At 40.4% G+C, this 22,513-nt stretch overlaps 1 protein-coding gene across 3 annotated transcripts in view; it reads left to right on the forward strand.

Annotated features, from left to right (window-relative positions):
* LRP4 (LDL receptor related protein 4) overlaps positions 1-22,513 on the forward strand; it is an 80,748-nt gene that overhangs the window by 26,911 nt on the left and 31,324 nt on the right. For all 3 annotated transcript variants that reach the window (XM_041716605.2, XM_041716606.2, XM_041716607.2), the window contains exon 2: positions 13,975-14,121. In XM_041716605.2, the coding sequence (XP_041572539.2) occupies positions 13,975-14,121 (147 nt within the window). The remainder of the gene's footprint in view (positions 1-13,974; positions 14,122-22,513) is intronic.

Here is a 22,513-nt window from a genome sequence, read left to right on the forward strand (position 1 = left end):
CAAATTTCATGGTAACTCAGCGCCAGTGTAGCCCAAGGAATCAGGAATGACAGTTTCCTGAGGTTCTTATTCTGTATTTTTAACATGGAAATAGGAAGGTAGAGTTAACCACTGTAGTGCAAAAAACCCTGTGAGCAAGTGGGACTTAAAAAGTCTGCTATTCTTGAAGCTAAGTGTGGAGGGGAAGGGACGGGAGGAGTCACTTCTGTACAAAAATCTCCTTATTCTTTGGTCACTTCCCATGTCTTCTTGTTTCTCTTTCTGCTGTTCTTGTGTGGTTTCCCTTCCTCTTCCCCATCACCTACTAGTCCTGCTGTAGTTCTTTCCTGCAGCTCTGTGAACGTTTAACAAATTTCCCTCCAGTTCCTATGTTTCTTTTGGCTGTAGCTCAAGGCAAACTCCCCAGATCCAAAACTAATTTAGGGCTCTGAGCAACAGTAGCATTTAAATGTTGGCTTTGTGCCATCAGGCGGGCAGCCTCTTCACTGAGAAGAAATCTAATTCCAGTGTTTATTAGATTAACAGTGGCCTCAGGACTGGACTTCCTTTTAATGTTGTCCTTTTAAGAATTGTAAGGCTAATACAGGAACTTGGGAACCCCCAGGAGCCTGGCTCTGACCTTTTTTTTTTGGAAGCAGGTCTTGGCTCTGACTTAATTTGGGTCAGATGGCATAGGGGAGCAGACTGGTGAGGTAGAGCAGGAGGTGTTGACTTCCCAAGCAGTGTGTGTAAATCCTTCCATGTTTGTGCAATAGTGGCTTTGATTTCCTGCAAGTTTGTTTCAATAAGCTCTCTGGGAATTAGAACCTAGGTATGGAAGGGCAAATTGTGCCCTAGTTAAGAGGTGGACTGGGACTGGGTAGGATCTGTTTTAATTTCTTAGTTTGGCCATGAGCTCTTTGGGAAGTCACTTAAGGCTCAGGTTTCCAAGCATGAATACTGCCTGTGGTGGGAGGTATGACTATTTTGTAATATTCAGAGTCAGCTCTAAGTCTCTTAGGCCAGCCGTATAATGATAGTTTAATGTCTAATTTTCTACTGATTTTAATCGCCTTAGGCACCCAAATACTCACAGTTCTGTGTTGTTTAGCTTCCATTTTTTTGCTCCTTTATTGAAGATAATACTTCTCAGCCAGAGAGGTGTTAGAATTGTTCATTAGTAGAAAAAGGCAACTTGACAGTGTAATAGTAGGGACCACACGCATACTTAGAAAGATGTGGTTCCATAACTGGACCATTTTGCTTTTTGTGTGTCGTCCTCTCCCTGCCTCAATGCTGTTGCTGTTATTTAATTGAAAGTTAAACCCAATGTGAACAGTGTGAAACTGGCTGTAAGGTATTCTCTGGTGCTTTTTGCTATTGTGGTTAATTTTTCTGGGTAGATGAACTGTGGAACCTTGTAGTTTGTAGAAGCAGCACCTGCGACTTCCAGTTTAAACAAAGGAAGAGTTTGATCACCATGTTCTAAGTGTTGCAAAGCAGCCTGAAGTCCAGGTGCTGTGGGAGGTGTAGGTCGGTGCTTCATGGGCTGCCCTGAAAGCAAACAAATGTGGGTGGGCTAAATTGGGGATGATGTACAGTATAGTTGCCCTGCAGTAACCCCAACCCTGACATTCGTGTTCTTCCTGTTGGCAGTTCTGTTAGAAATAACTTATCCCACAAAAAATATTTGCATTAAACTTGTGTTTTTGAGTGCGTGTGTGTGTGTGTATATGTGTGCATATATATATTTCAAAAATATTGCTGGTAAAGTTTTCTTTTTTACTTTTAAGTGAATCCAGTTCTCTGGTAGGCAGCCCAGTTGCTGTGATGTCTCTGTGGTTGTGTGGTACCTCTCTGTTTGCCAGACCCAGCTGTCTTCTTCCAGCTCAATCTGGCCGGTTAATAATTGCCCCTTTGCCCCTCATCCTCTGAGGGCAACATAATATCATGTATGGAGTTATTTTTTAAAAAACAACATACAGAACAACTCTCTTTGTCCCAGGATAGCTCCATTTATCTTGTGGTTTGTGCTTTTGAAGTCCTTCTGCCCATGGTATTGCAAAAACGAGCTCCTGCCTCCTTATTGCCACAAAACCACATTGTGTATCCTATCCCTTCCCCGGAGAACTCCTCTGCTAGGCTGAGCTCCTGTGGTTGTCTTCCCAGTCTCTCGTGTGGCAGAGCTGGAAAGCTACAAAGCTCAGATGCTCCACTGCTAACATTAGGGCCTCTTTATAGAAAACCAAAATAAACTCCTTAAAAGGATCTCTGTATAAGAAAACAGTCTCTATCTTGTCCAGGAACCTGGTCTTTTTTGTATCATGCCATGATGATGGGAAGAATCTGCAGCCTGCAAAAGCCAAAATGGTTTTTTTTGAGCCAGTTGATCTCTTTGCACTGTGTGCCTGGACAACTGCAATCCCGCTAGAACTTAAAGTTCTGTGAAAAGGAAGACCTCTCAATGCTTTCACTTTTACTTTTTGAAAAGAAGTGTGTGGCTATCAGTACTGGTGTGTTCTGGGACTGGTCAAGACAGAAGTCTTGAAAAGGTTGAACAAATGAGTTTTCTGCGTTTTGGAGAGAAGTTCTGGAGGGTAGAATGTCTTTACAGCTTGTCCAGTGCCTGGAGCATCTGAAAGATGAAAGAAGCTGGCTGATGATTTCCTGTAGGACTAACTTAGAGTAGTTCAGAGAGCTGGTGCCAGGTGAAACCCTGAAGAAAGAATAGAAATGGCTTTGAAATTCTGTTGAGCATGGTTATGGGTAATCTGTAAATTGAGAGAGCACTGGAGAAGCACTGATGCAGTAATTAACAAAGATCATGAGTGGTGTGGCAGAAGAAGCTAAAAGCTCAAGGAGCTTCTGAATAAAATGGAAAAGGATTTTCCTGTAGACTTTGTGATAAGGAAGTGGCTGGATTCTGAATTTTCTAGCTGTTCTTGGATCCCTGAAGCGCTGAGCACAACTTGTCAAGCAAAAATGGCAGTGGTGCTTTCTCCTCTTAGCTGCTATCTTTTGACCACTCCATTTTCCTTTTGCCGCACCTCGTGACACCTTAGCTGCTCATGACACTGCAGGTAAATCAGTGCAGTTTACAACCAGTAGATTAAGACAAATTGGCATTGTTTTCAGTTTTTGTTAATGCTGTGACCTGTAACTGGTTCCAAAATAGTCTCTATCATGGTTGGAATCCATTATTGTTCAACACTATATGCAGTCAGGAAGATATATAGCTCTCCTATATGAAACTGAAAACTGAGTGAGGATTTTATTTTTGCTTGTTTTTAGCTCAATTCATATTTAGTTAGTGGTGAGATGACATTTATGTCTTTCTCAGCTGTGGAGCAAGGAATGCATGTATTCAAATTAAATATTTATTTTCTCATATTGTAGTTACGAGTGACAGATGCCAAGCTGGTTTTCATTAGATCATGTAGGTTGCTTGCATTCTTCTCCATTTAGTGAAGGCAAAGGATTGCAAAGCTCCAGAATTTCTGCAATAGCTCTGAGATTCTGATTCTTTCAGGTTGTTTCCCAGAAGTGACAGAGCATATCCTTACTGTGACTATGATAAACCTTGGATGCTCCTTTAGCTGAGATAATGTAAGGATCACTTTAGGATAATTACTTCAAAGATGAGAGAAGTCTGTCTATGAAGTAATGGAAAAGTTGAAGGAAAGCTCACAGACTTTAAAATGCCAATGTTTTCTGCCCTATAATTGGGAAAACAAAGTCCAGTGTTTCGCTTCCATGAACTTCGATATAGCAGAACATTTTCTGGCTGTTCAGTGACCTTCATTCATAAGTGCTGTCATGCTAGTGAAACTCATAGGTAACTGTACTAGGTGAAATACATCAAAAGTACCTTTTTCCTGTGGATTATCTGCTTAAAACAGCAGGTTGCTTCTCTAGCTGGCTCTTAGCAATTGCTTCTCTAGCTGGCACTTAGTAATTTTGAAAGTCACCTGGTAACATTTCTAGTGTTGTGCTATTATTTTCTAAATTTTAGTGTACTGCATGATTCATGACAAATGAGCAGTAAATTGTTTGTGACTTTTATGGAACAGGAAAGGTTAGAGGTTGTTAGTGTGTGGGTTAAAAAAAAAAAAAAAACACTGAAAGAAATGGAAAGTTATGTGTCTCATATTGCAAAGCATGACGTAGGCTTAAGGTAGTATTTTAAAGTGTTTGTCTAGTATGTGTGTGTATCCTGAAAGGGCCTGAGTCCTGTAGCTCTACCTGTTAGGCCCTGGTGGTGCAGCTAAACATTCCTGCAATGTCTTAGGTTGGATGATGATGTCCTTGAGTGATGTTATGCAGTAACAACCTTTTGTCATTCTGTCTATTTCTCAGGGAACAGTATTTCATTTATGCTTTAATATGCTTGAGTGGAATGATCCTGCATGACAAGTAATTTAGTGCTGGGATAAGTCCCTTGAATTCTTTTTTGCAGTTCTCTATTGACATGCAGTTGCACAGAAGCCTGCAGCTATGTAAGAAAATGCTGTTTCATGTTAAAATCAGCATGTTTCTTGATGGAATCCTTCAGGTATCACTCTGCACTTCATAATATAAGATCGATGACATGCTCTCTGCCAAAGAGAGAAAAGCTACAGGTAATGAAATGCCAAGACTGAAGGGATGCTTTTAACAGTAACATGAAAAAAATTCACATGGTGGGAAACAATGTTCCTTCTCCTTGGAATCCAGGTAGGAAAAATGATTAGTCCATAGGGAAAATATAAGTATGTGGGTTAAAGGTATCTAGGAGGCTCAATCTCTTCCAGTTAGGGTCTTGGAGGTAAGAAGCAGAATGTCAGAGGTAGCAAGCATACTGCAGCTCATGGCTTCCTCAGGTCTTTGCACATTCACAGATTTTTGGTAGAACAAACATGCTCCCACTTTCTAATGTTTTTGTACACACTTTCAGGGAAAGTGGGAGAACCATCATACTGAATTCAGATCTTTTTAAAGACTCAAAGACTTTTTTACAAGGGCTATTTCTGTTAACATAGGACATGATGTTTGAAGCAGGCTGATATGGTGCTTGGTTTCTTGGATGTCAGCAGTATTTGACAGAAAAACCTGCTGTTTTTCTACAGAACAAGACTAGCTTTTCTACTCTCCTACAAATTCCAAATGTTTGAGGGAATCTTGTAGTTACAGAAATGACATTTGCCATTTAATGGCTAGTAAATATGTAAAATGTGTCACTGTATGGTCACATTTCAGCCAAAATATCTGGAAATTAGAGTTGAGGTGTTTTACCAGGTCCTTACAAAGTAGTTCTGGTGTTCCCAGGAAGGAGCTGTATAGGATTCTGAAGAGAGGGCTGGGGGAAAAAGTCACAGAATGGGTCAGGTTGAAAGGGACCACATTAGGTATTGTGGTCCAACCCCCTGCTCAAGTACGGTTATCCTAGACCACATAGCACTGGATTGCACCTAGATAGTTTTTTAATATCTCCTGTGAGGGAGACTCCACAACCTGTTCTAGTGCTTGGTCACCTGCACAACAAAGAAGCTCCTATGCTTGAGTGGAACTTCCTTTTCATCAGTTTCTGCCCATTGCCTCTTGTCCTATTGCTTGGCACCACCAGGCAGAGCCTGGCTCCATCCTCTGACACCCTCCCTTCAGATATCGACATAGATGAGGTCCCCTGTCAGTCATCTCTTCTCAAAGCTGAACGGGCTCAACTCCCTCAGCCTTTGCTTATAAGAGAGATTCTTCATAACCCTCCGCTGGACCTGCTCCAGGACCTCCATGTCTCTTGTGCTGAGGAGCTGAGAGCTGGAGATAACGCTGCAGATGTGGTCACTCAGATACAGGTTTCTCCTGTCGAGCCTCACCCGTTAAAATTCCTCGGTCCATTTGAAATAGTTGTCATTTACCTGATACTTCATGTGTTCTTTTGGACAAGAACTTAAGGCTGGGACTTTGATGTGTTTAAGATGCTTTAGTAGTTAAAAGGTTCCTGTTTCTATGCTGAGACTTCATGTGTTGACTATTGTGAGGTACTTCCATAGGCAGCTAAGAAGTTGCTCAGGAAACAAGGTTTCCAGTTCAGGAAAAAACCCTCATAGAATTGGTAGTTGTTGCTTTTTGTCTGATTTCAATAACTAAATAGTCAGCAGGGAATAAAAATATACCATGTTGGTTCAGGCTTCAAATAGAATCTTTTTGGAGTCTTGAGGGAACTGTGTGCCTCTAACACACTTTTGATAAGCATTTGGTTACTGTGGTTAGAATATGATGCCTAATTTCCCTGTACAAGCCTCATTATGGACCTTAATCTTACACTCGAGTTCTGCAGATGGGGGAAAAGTTTCTTTCTCTATGATGTGACATTTATGCACCATTAGCTTAAAGTAATTTTTTCGGCTGCCATATTGTGTCATAGCAGAAACCAGTGGCTAGTCTTTTATTATTGCTCTTTGATTTTTCCAGGCATTGCTGCATCCCAGCCTTTTCTATTAATTTGTTCAATCTGTTTTAAATTAATTTCCACCAGATGCACTAGTTTAAAAAAATATTTTTAAAGGTTGAATCTTAATTTCCTGCCCATAATTCTAATCTTTTAAGGTCCCTTCTATATTATTTCTTTTTCCTCTGTTCTGTTTGTGGGAGAATATTTCCTATTTTGGTATAATTTGCAGGCCCCTTTAACTTGATACTTAATCTTTCTTCCAGACCGTTAATGGAGTTATTTAATGGGACTGGATCTAATGCTGATCCCTACAACACCTACTAGCTATCTCTACCTCCTGAAGCTTGACTTGCTGCTATTTCTCGTTATCTTTTGTTTATGGTCCTTCAGCTGATTTTTTTTTTATCTGTTTGCTGGTAACCCAGCAAATTTGAATAAGATTTTGAGTAGGATTTCATGGCAATAATAATGCACCTTCTGTTCAAAGACTGTACCTGTAGAAACAGATTAAACATTAAACCTCAGTACATTGTGGTGGCAAAATAGTAGTATACCCACTTATAGAAGGGAAGAAGTAATTTTGTCAAATTCTGTAGAAGATATAGGAGATATATGTAGAGTTAGGACAGGTATCTAGAGACCTCAATAATAGTCACATTGGTTATTGCAAGGTGTTAATTTATGACTTTAAGGTTTTGGAACAAGGAACTGTAACAATTTCTTTTTAATAATTGAGTCTTTTTAGTTCAAATCAAATGCTTCTTCAGTATATTTTTTCAATAGTTATTTCTGTAAATACTTTCCTACTCCTTGGCTGCAGTGGACTCAGTGGGAGTGCTGATCTTTAATTTTGTGGGATCAGAACTGGGATCCAGAGACTCAAACATGTTTTTAAAGGCCTCCTATTTCTCTCCCCATGCAGTGTTTCTGAAAATACAGCTTCTGTTCCAGTCTCACTCTAGCTCAGTCATACACCCATTGCACCAACACTCAGTCAGTTTGCACTTTGTTGTACCCCTTATCTTCCTCAAGTCCCAGATAGCAGATGCCCTGTGGAATTTCTCTTCCTTATGCTTTCTATTCTTTGTGCTCATATTAAGTGTGACATTTTTGAGGTCTAAGGTGTGTAGTTGGGCAGTTTAATATGGTAACTGAAGGTGATTGATAATGGGCCTCTCCCTAGCACTTTGTGCAGTCACGTGTTTAATTGAGAACAAGCTGGTTAAGGATTGAGGTATCCCTGCTTTTTCAAATTGAACAGGGAACTTCTAGGACTAGAGAACTTTTGTTCTCACTGGGATACTGCCACAGTAGGCACCGTATTCCATTACCAAAAGCTGTAACATCTTCAGTCTCTTCTCTGGTTCATGTGGTTTTTTTGAGGGTTATGTCTTTTTTTTTTTTTCTCCCTTAACCTTTCCACTATGACATACTTCCTCAAAAAAAAAAAAAACCAAAAAACTGTAACAATTCTGTTTAAACCTTTGATAACTTTTGGATTGCTCTTCCTGGTGATGTTAACTTTAATCTGGGCAGGCTTCAACAGCTTGAAGACCATGTGGGTACCCAATCAGAACTGCTTCAGATGCTTCTGTAATGGGACTGGAAAAGAAGAGAAAACTGTTGGCTTTTATCAGTGCATGGTGCCCCTTCTGACATCAGGCTGTTGTGCTGTAATGTTGCCTTTTCTATTTCTGCCAGCAGAGCTCTGAGTTTAAACAATGGTCAGCAAATCCCTTTTCTAAAGCTGGATTAACTGTACTTTTTCCTTCAGTAGAAACTGCTATTTGGGTAAGAGAGGAATCCAAAATTTTCATTTTCCCTCAAGACAGGCAAGCAAATAAATCTGAGTTTCCTTGCTGTAGGAATTCAGGGAACTGCTGGATAAAGGAGAGTGTATCATCTGAACTATGCTCAAGACCATCTGACATATCCCCTCATAAAGATGTCTATGAGATGGGAATGCAAAAGAGAGCCTGGCCTGGAAGTGGAGAAAGAAGGATAATTGCTATCTGACCCAGACCTTCTGGCAATAGGTGGGCAAGGTATTAAGAAGGCTGTGCTACAGAATTCACTAATTTTAACCCCAAGTAAACAATCAGATGCCCGTGAGTTCTTAAAATACAGAAGAAAGAAATTCAGTGCATCTGTTGAAGCCAGGGCAAAATATTCTGATGCTTATTCCAGATTTGTTCAAAAATGCATCTGTGGATACCCTTCACTACTTTCTCTATGGCAAAAGCCCTACAAACCTATACCCATCACTATTTGGACTTTAGTTATCTCCTTTCACCTTTAATGCCATTAATCATATTCCATTTCATTTTTGGATTTCTGGATTTCTTTTTTCCTCTTTGTCACTCTAAGTTTCAAATGTGTCCTGTATTTTCACCCTTGTTCAATATCCACTTATTCCTTCTGTCCTCACAAAATTTTTCTGTGGTAGAGCTAAAATTATAAAAAATGGTAATGTCATATTTTTGGTTCTGAGGTTTGCAGAAAGATCTCTGCCTTCCATTGAAGGTCTTCTGTAGGCCAGAATTAGATGCCTGTCCATGGACAGGGAGGAACCCAGATCCATGTTACTCAGTGCTGGACCAAGAGAATGATTGCTCTTTCCAGAGGCTTCTGATTCTGAGCTGAACTGAACAGTCTGCAACTCTAAATAATGCCAAATTTGTTTGTAGTTTTGGCTTTTCTAAAGCTATTGGTGCTGTTTTCATTGCAGCATAGAAGCTCTTGAGGGATACTCAGCCATGGTTTTAGCTGTTCTCTAGTACCATTCTAGCACTGCCAGAATTTTATCATATTCACATATGGATGAAGTTTCCTCAATGAACAACTGCAATAGAATCTGGCTTTAATGATCAATGCCATGCTGCCTCTCCAAACTTTCTTTTATCCAGAAAATTTTTTATTCTTTATGCTGTCTGGTGTTACAGGTGCATGAGGAATTGGAGGGTGGTGCAAACAAACTGATGGCTGTGAACTTCCTACTGCTGATTTTAAAAATAACAGTAAGAGGTTCTGTGTTAGGATCAAAGGGAAAAGATACAATCAACAGCGTGATGTGGAGTGGGAGTCTCTTGTACGTAGCTGGTTCTTGATACCTGGTTAAAAGAAAATTTGGAGAGGCAGCATGGCATTGATCATTAAAGCCAGATTCTTTTGCAGTTGTTCGTTGAGGAAACTTCATCCATATGTGAATATGATAAAATTCTGGCAGTGCTAGAATGGTACTGGAGACTGACAGGAATGTGTTTATCTCAACAAAAGATTCTTTCTACAGTGAGAACAATCATGCTACCTCCCAGGAGACATGACAGAGTCCCCGTCACTCGAGGTTCTCAAGATGTAATTGTATAGGGTGCTGGATAGTCTCATCCAGGCTCCATTCTCCACAAAAGGCTGGACCAGGTGATCTTTTGAGGTCCATTCCAAATTGGGCTGTTGCATGATTCCATGTTGTCTCAGCCTGTCAAAGGTTGAATTGCTACACAGTAGTGTTAAGAGCTGTGGAGGGGATGGGTTGGAATCTTTGTTTTTGAAATAAAGCATACCATCAGGACTTAAACAGTGTTTTCACTCTCCACTAGAAATCTACTGTTTCTGTCAAAGCAACAGCTACAGACCCCAGTTTGGTAATTAACCTGTGTACTTAGGTTTTCTTTGTAATGCTGATATTTTTATGATCCGTGACAAATAAAGGGTTGCTCTGTAATAGCTCTGAGGGTTGCAAGTGACTTTATCAGCAAAATGAAGCTGTGTATATTATTAGGTTTTGCTTTATGGGGCTGTATTGTTTGGCCTGACGAAGAGTTGCTGGGAGGTGAGGGAAGCAGAGTAACAATGTACTGTTTAAGCAGCCCTGCCCTCTCTCCCCCCACCCCCTTTAAAAAAAAAAAAAAAAAAAAAGGCAGAAGTAACAGGATGATAATTGACTTCTCCTTTTCAGCCAGAAATGCCATAACTGCTTTGCCAACTTTAGACATAAAACTACGTAGATCCTAACTATTGTTTTAAGAGAGGTGGGGTCAACTCTTCCTTAGGTGACATTTCATTTATCAGATAAATATGAAGATGTGGAGGATATTTGGAAGGAATCTGAAGAAACTGAGCATACCATGCTAAATTTATGGTGATGGCAGATGTTAAGTATGAGGCCTGTGTTTAGACTGACTTCCTGTTTTTAAAATCGGGAGGTTGTTTGTATACTTTGCTAAAAACTGTTTGGTTACTGGATCCTGCTGCTATGCATCTGGAGGGAACCAAACTACAAACAGCGAAGATAATTTTTTGGTTCTTTGTACCCATGGGCAAGTGAGAGTAGGAGATTTTTTTGTGGTCACGTGAGGGATCAGGAGAGGCCATGAAAATTGAGTGATATCAGCTCAGCATGTGGCAATATCTCTGTTTAGCTCTTTTGTATAGTTTTATATATATTGTATTGCTAAAATATGTCAGGGTTTTGCCTTCTGCATAAGTGAAGATACTTTTGAATACAGAGTTAACAGAATGTCCAAGCCTGCAATGTGATGTAAAGCTCCAGGAAAAATATTTGTCATTACTAAGCCCAGAGGTGCCTCTTGTTCCTGCTCCAGAATAATGTGTAGAAGTGCAATTAGATATGTCCCCTTTGATTGTTGGTCCAGTTGCCTGAACAGCAAGCACTGATTTCCATCCTGGTCCTGGCCCACTGACTAACTGGGATTGAAACGTGACACTGGAGCTTTATGTGTGTGTTTGGTCAGCCTTCTGTCTCATACTCCCAGTGTTTAATGAGAGTTTGAGGTAAGAGAGTAGATCTCCTGCTAAGGCTTCTCACACTGAGTGCACCCACTTCCTCTTGGAGTTGGAAAAAACATGTTTCTCATCTTTATCCTTCCTGACCCTCTACTGTTACAGATACAGTTACAGGGTAGTGAGACTGGAGCTCTGAGCACTGGGAAATAATCATGAGACGCCAAAGGTGAAATACTATCCACACTGAAATCATTGAGAAAATTCCTGCTGCCTTAAGGTGTGCCAGCTTTCATTCACCTTGTTCTTTTTGCTGGGAAAGACTAGCCATCCAGGATTTGCTTCTGAAGCTGTTCATAGGTTAAAATCTTTCCCAACAATCATGTGCAAAACCAGGGTAGATCATGATTTATAAATGACTAGAAGGTTAGCTCTCCTAAGTGTCACAAATCACAAACCGTTAGATCTGCACTGGTTGTAATTTGAAATAGTTGAGCAAAGTATGCTTACATAATAGCACTACAGACACAAGCTAGTGCATATGAGAGAGTGTTGGTATCTAGGTCATGGCGTGTCCTTCAGCTTCCAACAGTTTCAGTAACATGGTAAAATCACAAAGCAGAGATGATGGAACATAGCAACTTTAATGAGGTGAGAAGAACAGATTTAGTATGTGTGTGCTAATATGTAATCTAATATTAGTAGCAACTTTGAAGAGCACTGTATATTTGACAATACAGCAGATTAAGTTACAGTTTGCAGACTGGGACAGCTGCACTAATTCTTTCTTTGCTGTTGCAGAGCTGTACTGCCATGCTGCTCATGGGGAAGGCCAGAAAAGCTGGTGAAAGGATTAAAGAACAGGTCTTCAGAGGAGGAGCTGAAGGAGCTAGGGTTGTTTAGCCTGGAGAAATGGAGGCTCAGGGAGACCCTATCACTCTCCCTAACTACCTGAAAGGAGGTTGTAGGGAAGTAGGTGTCTTTTCTTCCAGGTACAAAATGACAGGATGAGCAGAAATGATCTCAAGTTGTGTTACAGGAGATTTAGGGAAAATTTCTTCATCAAAAGGGTTGTCAACACTGGAGGACAGGCTACCCAGGGAATTGTAGAGTCTGGCCTCTTGCATTCCTTATTCACCTCCTGTTCTTTTAGCCTTTATACCTCATTACACCAGATGATGGCTGCTTTTTTGTTGCATGCAGTAAATACCTTGAGATGTATGTTTTGTACTAAAGCTTTCAACAGTAACTTATAGTGGATGTGAGTGAAAGAATAAAAGGTTTTTGTGCCCATGACAGACTGAATAAGAAATCCCACAACCAATTTGTTTGGTACAGTTCAGCTTGTAAAATAGTTTGTAGTTAAGGCCTTGCAACCTGCAGTGTAGCATTTGCAAGCAGGCAGCTGGGGCTGGCAGAAAACTCTTCAGCCAGTTTTGTGCAGAAGAAACAATGTAATCCTTTTTCAAGGAAGTGCATCCTCTCTGAAGTTAAATCTTTGCTTTACTTGCACAAGTGGATGTCTTCACTGGAGGGAATTCTGCCGTTGAAAGAGTTGCAGAAGTATTACATCAATTTTACAGATATTGCTTTTCTCAATTAGAATGGAAAATAAGGAAATTATGAGGCTTGTTTTATCTTTTTACTGAATTGATACAGGTTATGATTAATCACAGATAAACTAGATGTATGAGTGAGATCAATGAAATCAAAAAGCTTGAAAATAGTTTGCTATGTATGTGATTACCACTTGGGGCAGATATTTCTCTGTAATTCTTTCCTTATGATCTGTTGTTTAATCTAAGAGCTTTAGCTTTGTTTGAATTGCAGAAAGAAGGAACCGTGCAAAAAAGTCCAACCAGACTAGCTTGAGTGAGTTGATGATTGATTGATAATAATTTGTTTAACAGTGATATTGATTATGTAGATTGTCTAGATAAAGAAGTTCAGGCATGACCTTTTCCTTTTGGGGGTGGGTGGTGTTACAGCCTGTTCTTTCTCAAGGCAGAGATTTTTTAAGAGGAAGTGTGGGATAATATCATAAATAGTTGCATTTGCACAGGAATGAGAGTTAAGAGTTGTGTTAGGCTATTGTTCTGGAGGCAGGAAAGGAGGGCTGGGAGGTCCTTAGGCTAACTTTAAGGCTGGAAAAAATATTCTTATCAGGTTATATATTATTGTTTGGACTCCACTTTCTTTTGGTCAGTTTGTAAACCTGAAAATCCTCTTGGTCTTATAAATGTCAATTATGCACAGCCTAATGTAACAGTTTGATGTTTAAAGATAAATAATAAAGGCTATTTTTTCCACTTTCACTGGAGTCTGGAAAGTCTAAAATAGTGACATACAAAAGGTTTGCATCTAAAATGTTTAGGGTTTGGAGAAGACCCTTCAAATAGCAAGGATTCTACTTCAGAGAGTTTTCCCTTGTATTGTGGTGTGAGAACTAAGTGAAGAGCAGCAGCAGCATTGTGGTCTAGGAGAGGACTGACTTTGTAAAATAAAAGGGGTGTTCTGATACCTGGCATTCCTTGAATGTTTGTGATTAGTGCTGAGATATTTTTCAGCTGATTCCCAAGTCTCTTTTTGGTAGATGGCACTTTGCTGTTGCCTTCAAAGAGCCCCTTTCCAAGAAACTGTATAGTAATTGATCTCCAATTTCGGCATGAGGGGAGGGTGAATATTTTCCTTTGCAGTCAAGGATGTGTTCATACACAGTAGCGTGTACACAAAGAAAAATGGATGTCACTTTGTATTTAATGTTTACTGTAAAATAGATGGGATCTCTTCAAAACATCTTTCTTTCTGTTTTTCTTCCTTTACAGGTGTTACAAGTAGCGCTGAGTGCTCCTGTGGGCGTAATCATTTCACCTGTGCTGTCAGTGCTTTTGGTGAATGCACGTGCATCCCTGCTCAGTGGCAATGCGATGGAGACAATGACTGTGGGGACCACAGTGATGAAGATGGCTGCAGTAAGAATACCATCCTTGACTTGTGTTTGGGAAAATTGATTATCTTTTTCTCTGTAGGTGCTGCCCTGTTTTACAGGCACATCCTACCATTTGTGTGACAAATGTTTTTGATTGTAGATGACATACTTTTGACTGACTTGGAGTCGAACAAAGCCATTGTCCACTGATATAAAACACAGTGAAAGCCCAACTTCAACTTTTTTTTCAGCTGGTTTTAGATGGTGGTTGGACATGAATATTTTAGAGGGAGAGGAGAGACAGAGAAAAGTACCTCTCATTTTTCCACCCTTGTAAAAGCACTATCTCTGAGTTAGAATTAAATGATGTTGCTGTAAATATTAATGGAAAATGAAAGGGTGTAGAGGCATATTGAGGGTGTTGCCCTCTTAAGTAGCATTCTAGTTTCTGTCTTTGCCACCCTGTGAAAGGAGGAAAAGGCAAACACTGAAATAACATTCATTGGTCTTGGGATCTGCTGAGAGACGTTACCTCACAGGTACTGTGTATCTGCATCTGTGTAGCTGAACCCAGCTAGGTGAGAATTGATGAGAAATGTCATTCTGAGTGGGTGTAGCATGATAGAGATGAATAAAGAAAACCTCTTTCCGTGGAAACACAAGTAATTTCCTTTTTTTCCTCATCTCGTTGGATTCCACAGGGCATGGTAGAATTGAAGAGTAGAAAAAAAGGCCTGGTCTCATGAAACTCCTTTCCTAAAAGTTGTTCTAGAGCTGAAAATTTAAGGCTTCTGTCAATGGACATGAGAGAGAAATTTATCTTCCTCTGCTGGATCTTTCTCTAACCATTCCTGGTTTCTGCTGTTGATTACTGTATGGAAAAGAGCTTTCCTAATATTTTAAATATTGTCTTAAAGAATCTTTTCTTCCTTAGATGTGGGAGATATCAACCCAGCTTCACAAAAATTTTCTTCCTTCTTAATTCTTGTTTCTTAAAATTTTGCAAACATTGAGCAACATGGAAGACCTTGAGTCTTGGGGAGGTGAGGCATATCCAATAGCTAAGCTGGTTTTTCTGGTTTTTTACTAGGCACAGGAAAAAATTCCTTTTCTTGTGGGGTTTTCTGTAGGTAGGTGAGGAGATTGGGGGATGCTGGCGGTATTGTTTTAAGTTTTTTTTTGGTGGGCTCAGTAACAATTTAGACAAGTGATACTTCTTGATATGATTTTCTTTGTAATTCAACAACTTCCAGCACAAAAAAATGCAAGCTAAGCAGGCATGGTAGGACTTGGGAGCAGGAAAGATAAGATCTTCCATAGGAATTGGCAGGAGGTGCTAACAAGAGTTGCTTCATGCAGCGTATTCTTAAACTGTGAATCTCCTTGCCACAAAATATTGATTCTGAAACTTCAAACATTCTCAAACAGCAGTCTGACAAGTTTATGGATGTATAATCCACTAAGGGCTGCTAAAGATGAATATGCCACCTCTTGTTTGGGAAGTCTTAGTATTACAAGTAGAGGCAGATTTTGTGTTTTGAGGAAGAACATTTTTTTCATGCTACTTTCTTCTACGTTTTCTTGTTGTCTACTGATGTATCATGTCTCTCTGTGGCCTCAAAGAGAGGAACCTTTTGGTCTTGCACGATCAGGAAATACAATATATTAAGGAGATCTGGCCTGTATCTATTTGAATGGAAGCTGTGCAAAGTAGGAAACAGTACTGAAGTGTGAGCAATTGCTGATATTTTCAGACACTAGAGGTTGGGAAGAATATAAGATAGAGGTAGACATACAAGAGACAGAGTATAAAGTGATGCGGAGAATGTGGGAACTGGGTTTGACTTCTGCCTTTTTTAATTTACAGTTTCTAAGAAGACTGGCCACTGCGGTTAAGACAACAGAAAAAATTTCTATAAACACATTGGCAGCAAAAGGAGGGCTGAGCAGAGTCTTTACCTTTAGCTGAATGTAGATGGTAGCATAGTGTCAGAGAATATGAGACATAGTGTCAGGGAAATAAGAAAAAGGCTGAGTTACTTAATGCCTTCTTTGCCTTAGTCTTTAATGCCAAAACCAGTTGTCCTTGGGATACCCAGTTACTTAAGCTGGAATTTAGTGACAGAGAGCTGAGTGAAGCCCCCATAATCCAGAAGGAAATAGTTAGTGACCTGCTATGCTAATTAGACACCCACAAGTCTATAAGCCCAGAAGGGATGCACCTAAAAGTAATGAGGGTAAAAGAACTTGCCAAACCACTTTCAGTCATTTAGCAGCAGTTGTGGTTAACTGGACAAGTTCCAGTTGAATGGAGATTGGCAAATAAAACGCCCACCTACAAGAAGAGTTGGAAGGATTGTCCAGGGAGCTAAAGGCCTGTCAGCCTGACCTCAGTACCAGGGATGGTCAGGGAGCAGATCATCCTAGTGCCATCATACAACATGTGCAGAACAACTGGGGATCAGGCCCAGACAAATATGGTTTAAAAAAGGCAGGTCCTGCTTAACCAGCCTGATCTCCTTCTGTGACAGCATGACCCATTTAGTGGATGAGGAAAAGGCTGGGTCGATGTGCCGAGACCAGTTGTGCGATGTTCAACAAGGTGAAGTGTCAGATCCTGCTCATGGATCACAACAAACCCAGGCAGTATTACAGGCTGGAAAGCTGTGCAGCAGAAAAGGAGAGTGCTGGTCAACAGCACCTGAAAGGCGGTTGTAGTGAGGTGGGGGTCAGTCTCTTCTACCATGTCTCAAGTGAAAGGATGAGAGTGAATGGCCCTAAGTTGCACCAAGTAAGGTATATATTGCACAATAGAAAAGAACTTTTCACTGAAAGAGTGGTCAGGCATTTGAATAAGTTGCCCAGGGAGGTGGTGTAGTCCTGGTCTTTGGACGTGCCTAAGAGGTGTCTGGATGTGGCATTTGAGATTATGGCTTGGGGGTGGTATATAGGTTGACTGTTGAACTAGATGGTCTTGAGGGTCTTTTCCAACCTTGTTGACTCTGTGGTCTTACTCAGGATATAACTTGTACTGTAGGTGTCTGCAATTTAGTGATAGAAGAAAGCTAACATATACAGAGAAGGACAGTAGGTTTGACAGGATGGAAGGGGAGATAAGGAGCTCCATTTATAAAGAGTAAAGCAATTCAAGGGGAAGGACTGGAGTAGGAGCTGCCTTTTTAAATATTGCATCCTGGTAGATTAGATACAAAGAATTTTTTCAGCTGACAGCCCGCAGTACTTGAAGTACAATTTAGTGGAAAGAAGAAAGCAGAAATAAAAGTTAACCTTTCTGGAGCATCCTTCGCCCCATTTCTTAAGTGCATGACTTCAGCACACACATTCAAGGTTGCAGTGGAGGAGCCCGAGGAGCACTTACTCCTTTAAGCCTGTTATGTCTTGCTCTGAGTGGTTGCTCATTATGAATCCAAGTATGATACTATTCTTAGCTTGTAAGAACTAGATCAGCTCTACAGTGTAGGTTTGTGGTAGTTGTCTGTGCTGTTTCGTGTCTTGCTTAGTTATTATAGTAATGAACCTTTTTGCCAGAACAGGTTGTTTGCTAAATCTCTCCTTTCTGCTTGGCATACAGGGGCCTTTTGAAGGTGTACTCATTTGCAGGGTTAACCTTCCATTTCCTCTGCTTGCTGACTGTGCCAAGCATAAACAGGAGTGCAAGAGCAGGGCTGGGGCTTGAGCCCCTTGGAACAACAACTTTAATTTCAAATCATTTTAAGCTTCTCATGAATCAGCAGTGATGCACACAGTACATGAGAACAATTGGTTCACTAATTTTTCTTTCCTTCCCTGGGTGTTTGTCTGTGATATGCATAAAGTTTCCTGGTTGAGTGAAATTTTGAGCTTCTCTGTTTTGAACTTGATTTATCGTTTTATATATTAATTGAAATTATTACATTTCTTTTAATACAAGTACTGAGCTAAAGATTTGTTCTGAAGTCATCCAACAAGCTCCAGGTATACTAACTGGGGGTTAAGGTGAAAATTATTTTAGCAAGTCAAGATTCAGTCTTGAACCTATGTCTATATAGTACTGCATATGTGCATATACTCATATGCTTGAGTAGTTGATTAGAGTTTGCTAAATTCTGTATTAATGCAATTTTCTAGCCCTGCATTGGTAATCTGTCATTGTGGTTAAAGAGTAACAGCTTGAAATGCAGTGTGTGCTGTAAAAAAAAAAAAAAAAAAAAAAAAAGAAAAGAAAGCAAGATACTTGATAGTGAGTGAAGTTACAACTATGAAAAACAAGAGCAGACCTGGGAAACCCTCTTTTTGAGAGATATTTTCAGTTTTAAGGTAAATTCTTAAAATATGGTGTGTTTTACTTTGTTTGGATTTTTAATATTGTGTTGCACAATATTAAAATATTGTGCAATATTATTATACAATATACAATATTATTATACAATATTGTATATTATTATACAAGTATAAAACAAATCACCACTTCTTGAGTTGGTTGCACTAAATTTTTCCTCAACTGTCACTGTTTCTGCACACCCCAAACACTTTACATTTGTATCGGTGTCCTTGGAGCATCTGCCTCTCCATAGGTATTTTCTGTAGTTTTGGGAGAGCTCTGCCTCTGCTTACCTGTGACAGAAATTGTTCTCCTTGCAGATTTTAAGCCATGCTGTGATGGAAGCCAATTATTCCGTGACATGTTTGCTTCCTGCTCTGGATCATGTTTACAAGCCAGAGTGCTGTAGTAATAATAGCAATAAGCAACCTGCCAGCTGTCATGCCAGCTCCATAGACTTTGCTGTCAGCTCTCTGGCTTGCTGACAGTGTCTGGCTTGGAAGTCCTCGCTACACATGCACAAAGTAGTTCAGCTGCCTTCCTGCCTTGTGCCAGCAGAGACTGCTTTGGCCTGTCCCTAACGAAAGCCGCATGCAAGAAGAGGAATGGTTTTCATTCTGCCCTCCTGCACGCCCTTTGAAGTCTTCATAGTGTGAATGAGTCTTACTTCCTGTGGCAAGGGTGAAAGGACAACTGAGTAAACTTGGCCTGAGGACTGATACATAGTTCTGTTTCTCATAAGATACACCAAATCTCCCCATAAGCATCCTCCCAGAAGAGCTTTCTTGCTCTGAATTTTGGGTCTGTATCATACATAATTGTAAATATGTTACTTTTTGGGACGTAGACCTGCTTGATTACCTCAGTGTACTGTTGTACAATACTTCTTCATTTGAAGGGTCTGAAGAAAAATTTATTTCTTTCACCTTAAAGATTACTGAAAGTGAGCTGTTGTTCCCATCTCATGGAGAAATCTACAGAGTTCCTGTTGAGCTACAGCTCATTCAATCCCAGTAGAGGACCTCCTCCTTGCCAGGCAGGATTATCACTATAACCTGCTCATCAGCCCCACAACAAAAAAATCTCACAGGTCTTTTATTAAAAGTAATAGAAACTTTGAAATAATAATTTTCCTTCTGCCATTCACTTAATCAGAAGCTCAGATGCAAAGGCGCAGGTAAAGCTTCACATCTAAACTTCAAGTTTTAAAATCTAGGAACTCTTGTCAAGAGTTCAGTATTCTGTTGAAAACAAACCAGTTCCATATCTGCAACTTTGTCATGTTACTGGGCTTTGGAATATGTATGTTTCCTTTAAAGGGCACCAGAATTAATGCAATGCCCCCTCAGGCAGAGTGCTTGTGATCAAAGGGTTGTGAAAGATTGGATGCTGATAGTCTTTAAGTCTTTTTTTTTTTTTTTTTTTTTTTTTTAACCAGCAACAAATACAGTTCCTTAAATACAGTTCAGCAGTGCAGTAACATTTTATGTTATTCTGGAACTAGATTTTCCAAAAAATTTGTTAGTAAAATGCAATGTCTCCTTTTTCTTCCTGAGAGTGGACTAACCTCCTTTATTTTTGTCCCTGGACGTTTTGCCTGCCGTGCTGCAGATCTCAGCAGACAGATCTGTTTGTGGGTATGTGTGTGTTTATACATATGCACGAGTATGAACATACCTGGGGGGTTAAGCTGCACTTTTCTAATGTAGCTAGCATGTTTTTTTTGTTGTTGTTGTATTTATTTTTAAAATTGACTTCTCATTCTTCACACGAATGAGAGTTTGTCTAATTAAGCAGCCAATATTGTTCAAGCCTCTCTGTGTTCCAGACCTCTGAACACCAGTTGCTTGCTGTCCTTGGGTACAAAGCAACCTGCTCACCACAGGCAGCAGGGATAAAGTGTTCAAAGGACAGTGGGACGTGATTCAGTCTGTGTTTCACCTTATAAACTTCCCATTTCCCCCACCCTCCCCCTTCTCCTTCTGCTTGGCAATAAAAGAGTGTCCTGTGTAATAGGAGTTGGGAGAGGGGGAGGAATAGCAGGCTCACGATAGACCCAGCTTTGCTGAAACTTTGGATGATGTCCAGTGTGACCATGCTAAGGGATGAGCTCAGGGAAATGGTTGGAAGTTCAAAGGCCTTTTTGTATTGCTCACTGTCAGTTGACAGATGTGCTCTCTTTAGCTGTTGCTGCCCAGCCTAGTTTTTCCCACTGGCTCCCCTTTCTTGGGTTTGCTCCCCATCCTGCCTCTGGCTCTGCCTGGAAAGGCAAGTTAGTACCTGTCTGTCTGGGCATTTGCCTGCTTTCAACTCCAACTGAGACTTGCCTTTGCTCATCTCTCTTAGGAAAATATTGTTTCTTTGCATTGATATGGAGAGATCAAGCTGGAATTGAGCACAGGAGGGGGGTTGAGGCTTAACTGTGTTTACTGTTGACATAGCCTAATCCTGCTGTGAGTGCTGGTGAAAGCATCTTACTACAATCTATGATTGCTTTCTTATCAGGGGAAGCAATGCCTATGAAGGACTTGCAGCTGTTTCAGAAAGCAATAAATATCCTTCATTTTACAGGTTGGAGAATGGGGCAAAAGAGTCAGAACTGTCCTGGCGTCATGTATCAATATCAAGATGGGATGAGAATATGGGAATTCAGTTTCTAGTCTTCTTGATGCTAATCCAGCTTGTCCTCCAGCAAGATGAAGATGTCTTGTTCTACCTCTGTCAGTGAAAAGAGTTGCTGCTTTATCTGTATTGCATGTACCTACCTTGTGACTGTGGCTTTTAAAGTTAGCTATATGAGTAAAAGCAATACACTTACCACTTACCATAGCTGCTCCATTGTGTCAGATGAAGACATAGTGGTGGTTGTTTGAGTGTCGTGTGACATCCTAACTTTTGAATTTCCTCTTACGTCCAAAGTGATTGGAAATTTGAAGTTATTTACAGCAGTATTAAACATTCACTGTGGGCCAGCGATATGGCCTTGGCTTTAACTCTTTAGAAATAAAACTCATCAAAATATGAAGTGATAAATGGCCAACACAAGAGCTGATTAGTAACAACCCTAGAGCAAAGGGCTCTGCAGTGGAACTGGAGCCTGATGTGCTTAGAACAAATAGAAGGAAATTGGAATGTTTCTGTGTAAGCAGTGTGCTTTTTAGTGGGAAGAAGGGATTGGGAGGGCAGAGCTAGGAAGAAGGGGATTAGGAAGATTGCCCCCACGTGAAAGCTGCTCCCAGAAGTTCTTACATTTTCTTTTGAAGCATCTGGTTTTGACCATTATTAGATTCAGGTTACAGGTTTATGTGGATCCCTGCCCTGATCCCATTGGCAATTCTTCTGCTCTATGAGACATCAACCTCATTCATTAGTTTGGGTTTTTTGGTCTCAAGTGGGTTTGTGGTTTTTCTTCCTCCTTTAAAGGAAAGCTCCTGTAGAAGGAGATTTAATCCCACCCTGCCCCCATCCCAGTGTTTTCTGGGCTAGCACACACTTGCTCTCTGCTGGGTTAGGGAATTTGGTCTTCCTTTATATATGGCAGTTTGTGTTTTGCTCCTTTCCCCTGTGCTTGAAGCTTGATTTTTATATCTAGGGGGAGTATGAAATTGGCTGAACTGCTCCCTGTAGGGGTGGAATTTCATTTTGTTAGCTCATGAAGGGATGCAGCAGTTCAGTGGGATAATGGTATCTGCTCTGAAGCAGCGCTAATGGCTTAACCCTCTGAGAGCCTGAAAAATTCTCCCCTGGAGAGTGAGCATGCAAATTCCCTTCCAGGTGGCTCCTATGCAGTCCTTTGGTGATTAGTCATGCTAAAGCATATCCTGGGAGGATGGTCTTAGTGCTGAAATTGCAGCTGAGGCCAGGGAAGTTTTTTCTCAGCATGCAGTGTTTGGAAGTTGTTCTTGAGGGAGAGGAGTCTGATCTGTAAGACTGATCATCTCAGTCCAAAAATGTCTTGTATTTTTTGAAAGCAGAGTTTGGAAAATAGAGAGTTTTTTACTTCTACCTTCCCTGAGGAAGAAAGTGAAACTCCTTCTTTGTTTTGCTGCAGCAACCCAGAGAAAGTGAAATATAAGGAAGAGGGTCAGCTGAAGATCAGGATGTTGTCAAACCT

The sequence above is a fragment of the Taeniopygia guttata genome, chromosome 5 (assembly GCF_048771995.1).
Source record: "Taeniopygia guttata chromosome 5, bTaeGut7.mat, whole genome shotgun sequence".
Lineage (NCBI taxonomy): Eukaryota > Metazoa > Chordata > Aves > Passeriformes > Estrildidae > Taeniopygia > Taeniopygia guttata.